Here is a 3,902-nt window from a genome sequence, read left to right on the forward strand (position 1 = left end):
TTTGGTGGTAGCTCCTTGCTACAATGAATAAAAATCTTTTGTCGGCCGTTCAAAAAAAAAAGTAGCTATGAAATATATATGAGATTGAATCATGAAATTTATAAGAAATAAATGCATTAATCATGAATTATAAAAGTTTGCAATGTGGAAAGTCAAATTATAATCATTAACTAATTGCAATTTAAGAATTAGATGTCTTGTGAAGATTATGGTGAACGAAAAGAAATAAAAATAAAACTTGACATTAATATCGCAATTAATATGTTCACTTTTGTTTTGTGCAGTAACAAATGCAAAACGAATGCCATTGAATGAAATAAATTATGCACAAGCCTCACTCCATAGGTGATAGGTTCATGAAGTCGACAGAGTTCATAAGGATAAATTAAGAATTTTAGTGGAATGCAATGGCTATCAAATTGGCTGGACATGATGACGGCGCAAAGGCTGTTAACAAACATTTGTTGAGATCTAACATCTGAACTATTACATTGTTGTATTGATGAAACCTGTGATCTTTGAACTGCTGTTGCTTTGTCCAAACATCTGTTTCGCCAAAACATATGTTTGGTCTTCTTGAAAGAGCTTTGCTTCAACAGGGTTTTGGCCATTTGATCAGTGCTTGGTTCTTCTTCAACACTGGTTCCAAGGCTTGAACAGATGTTAGCATGTCTTCAACAGATGTTCAGATTAGTGTTCAAGATTCACTATCTTTGGGAGGAGAATGCTTCTTCTACTGTTTATTTCTTGATCAGTGGGTCATGTTTTGGCTTTTGAATACCATCTCTTCTTTTGTAAGTCCAACATAAACTAGGAATCAAACCGCACCAAACTTGCTTGAATGTTCTTTGTCGATTTCAAGCAAAATTTATTATTTTGGGCCAAAATTTTCATAACCAAATTTAATAATTATAAGCGATTAATAAAAACATTTTAAGCCCAAATGTATAACTAACAATCACCTCGTAACTGAAGTAAACCCATGCATAAAACCGAAAAGCGAAAACTAACGCGTTTCCTGAAACCAAATCACAGTTGTGATTAGGATTAAACCAAAATCGACCCATGCATGCCTCTTCTCCAAACTAAAACTCAACCTTAAACAAAAATCATAAAAATACCAAATAGACTATGATCCATTATTAAACATAGGAACGAATACAGATCATTACCAAAGTACGTAGACATTTGGCGAGATCTAACATCTGAACTATTACATGAAAAGTCTATTACAAAGCAAGTATTGTTGTATCGTTGAAACCTCTAATATTTGAACCGCTGTTGCTTTGTCCAAACATCTGTTTCGCCAAAACATATGTTTGGTCTTCTTGAAAGAGCTTTGCTTCAACAGGGCTTTGGCCATGATCAGTGCTTGGTTCTTCTTCAACACTGGTTCCAAGGCTTGAACAGATGTTAGCATGTCTTCAACAGATGTTCAGATTAGTGTTCAAGATTCACTATCTTTGAGAGGAGAATGCTTATTCTACTGTTTATTTCTTGATCAGTGGGTCATGTTTTGGCTTTTGAATACCATCTCTTCTTTTGTAAGTCCAACATAAACTAGGAATCAAACCGCACCAAACTTGCTTGAATGTTCTTTGTCGATTTCAAGCAAAATTTATTATTTTGGGCCAAAATTTTCATAACCAAATTTAATAATTATAAGCGATTAATAAAAACATTTTAAGCCCAAATGTATAACTAACAATCACCTCGTAACTGAAGTAAACCCATGCATAAAACCGAAAAGCGAAAACTAACGCGTTTCCTGAAACCAAAATCACAGTTGTGATTAGGATTAAACCAAAATCGACCCATGCATGCCTCTTCTCCAAACTAAAACTCAACCTTAAACAAAAATCATAAAAATACCAAATAGACTATGATCCATTATTAAACATAGGAACGAATACAGATCATTACCAAAGTACGTAGACATAAACATAAAAAGGAATTGGGATCATGGGAAACCATTAACCGTAAATCCTCCATCCACAACAATTGTTTGTCCGGTGATATGCGAAGCAGCATGCATACAGAGGAATGCCACCATTGATGAAACCTCGTTTGCTTCTCCAGGACGTTCCAATGGAGTTGCAGATATTACTCTATCCAAAAAGTGTTTATCGCTTAGCATCTTCACAAAACAAACTATTTCAGTTAAATATATTTACACCTTAAACGTAAAAATATGGTGGAGAAAGAGAGTATGGGAAAGTATGTTACACTTTCGACAAGTGGGGTTTTGATGAACCATGGTGCCACACTATTAACCCGAATATTATCTTTGGCCCATTCACATGCTAAATTCTTTGTAAGCTGATTAATTGCACCTGTTGTTGGCAGATAAATTGTAGTCTTTCATGATGGAATATAGTAAGTAGTCTTCATAACCTCAAATGGGTCTGGAAAAAACATACCTTTAGTGGCTCCATAGACTGATCCCGAAAACACATGAACCTGACCCGCCACCGACGACATGAAAACAATGCTACCGACACCAGAAGCCTTTAAAAGAGGATGTGCAAGTTGACAAAAATGGAAACAGGATTCGAAATTGGTAGCCATAAGCGTCGAATACTCTTCTGAAGTATACTCTATAGTAGGTTTAAATATGTTTGTCCCAACATTATTTATCTACATGAAAGTAAGTCTGAGAGATCCTAAAAGAAATACACAACTAAGAGCATTCACATCCATTCCACCATATTTTCACCTTAAATTAACTAAAAAACACTATATTTTCTCTCTTCTTTTCAATTAAATAATATTCTTTTATACCTTTATCATTACCTTTTCTCTCTCCTCTACTCACAACCACTTTCAAAATATATTAAAAAATTATAGGGGGTGAACAGTGTCCCCCCAAATATACAGAAGAACAGTAACATTTTCTCTCTCCTCCACTCACAACCACTTTTTATACTCTTTATATTATAAAAACTCCACAGACATACTTTGATGGAATGGATGTGAATGCTCTAATATCTTTTGTAGTTTTATCCCCATTTTCTGGTATAAATAATCTTGGTTTAAAAAAGCGCGCCTAAAATAAAAAATATACCAGAATGTTAAGCTTTCCATTGAAAATGGAGGAGACTTTTTCTAGAAGTTGTTGGCGTTGAGGATGACATGATGCGTCGCAGACGGATCCTGTGACGTTGAAGCCTTTGGTGGACCATTCTTGTAAACGTCGATTAAGCTCCTCCTGGTTGCGAGAGCAGGTGTGTACGGCTGCCCCAAGCTCCGCGAGTTCCTCTACGACAGCATAGCCAATGCCACGTGTACCGCCTGTGACAAGAGCAGTCATTCCAGCTAGAGACCATCTGAGACTTCTAGTTACCTTGCTGTTCTCCGTGGCGGCTGCGACTGACGCTGCCTTCGTGTTCATGTTATCGGATTTTGTTTGCTACTTTTCAGTCGATCGATATCTTTGCGCAAACACAAAGCAGCTTTTGATTTATCCCCATTTGGCAATCTGCAACAATATTTGAAAGGGACCATGATTTTCTATATAATATTAAAATTTAGAAACTTCGTTCTTACATTTTCATATTTTATTGAATTTTCCGACCAATAATTATCAATGTTACTTTAAAAACTTAAAACCATCCATATTTTTTTATGATAACAGAAACCACTCAAATTTAAATATATCAAGTATGTTTTCAATTATAACACCTATGAGTTCGTAGAAACTAGTTTGAATATAACTAGTTTCTACGAACTCATAGGTGTTAAATGGTGAAAACTAAAACTGTGTTATTATCTATATGATCAGTTTTGTTACAATTCAAAAAGTCTGTTCTGATCATATGGTTATCTCAGTGATTTTTTTCTTAAACCTATGAGATTATATCAATTCTTCAATCATGGCTAATCAACCAAACAATTATAAGCAG

The 3,902-nt window shown here is 35.0% G+C and overlaps 1 protein-coding gene across 1 annotated transcript; it reads right to left on the reverse strand.

Annotated features, from left to right (window-relative positions):
* Positions 1 to 1,771: 1,771 nt before the first annotated feature.
* On the reverse strand, positions 1,772 to 3,439 carry LOC110914655 (tropinone reductase homolog At5g06060-like). Its single transcript, XM_035983666.1, has 4 exons — positions 3,065 to 3,439; positions 2,421 to 2,637; positions 2,227 to 2,333; positions 1,772 to 2,137 (listed from the first exon to the last, which is right to left on the reverse strand). Exons 1-4 carry the CDS (start codon positions 3,389 to 3,391, stop codon positions 1,961 to 1,963), a joined length of 828 nt encoding a protein of 275 aa, XP_035839559.1. The 5' UTR covers positions 3,392 to 3,439; the 3' UTR covers positions 1,772 to 1,960.
* Between the last annotated feature and the right edge of the window lie 463 nt (positions 3,440 to 3,902).

Source organism: Helianthus annuus, chromosome 15, assembly GCF_002127325.2.
Source record: "Helianthus annuus cultivar XRQ/B chromosome 15, HanXRQr2.0-SUNRISE, whole genome shotgun sequence".
Classification (NCBI taxonomy): domain Eukaryota; kingdom Viridiplantae; phylum Streptophyta; class Magnoliopsida; order Asterales; family Asteraceae; genus Helianthus; species Helianthus annuus.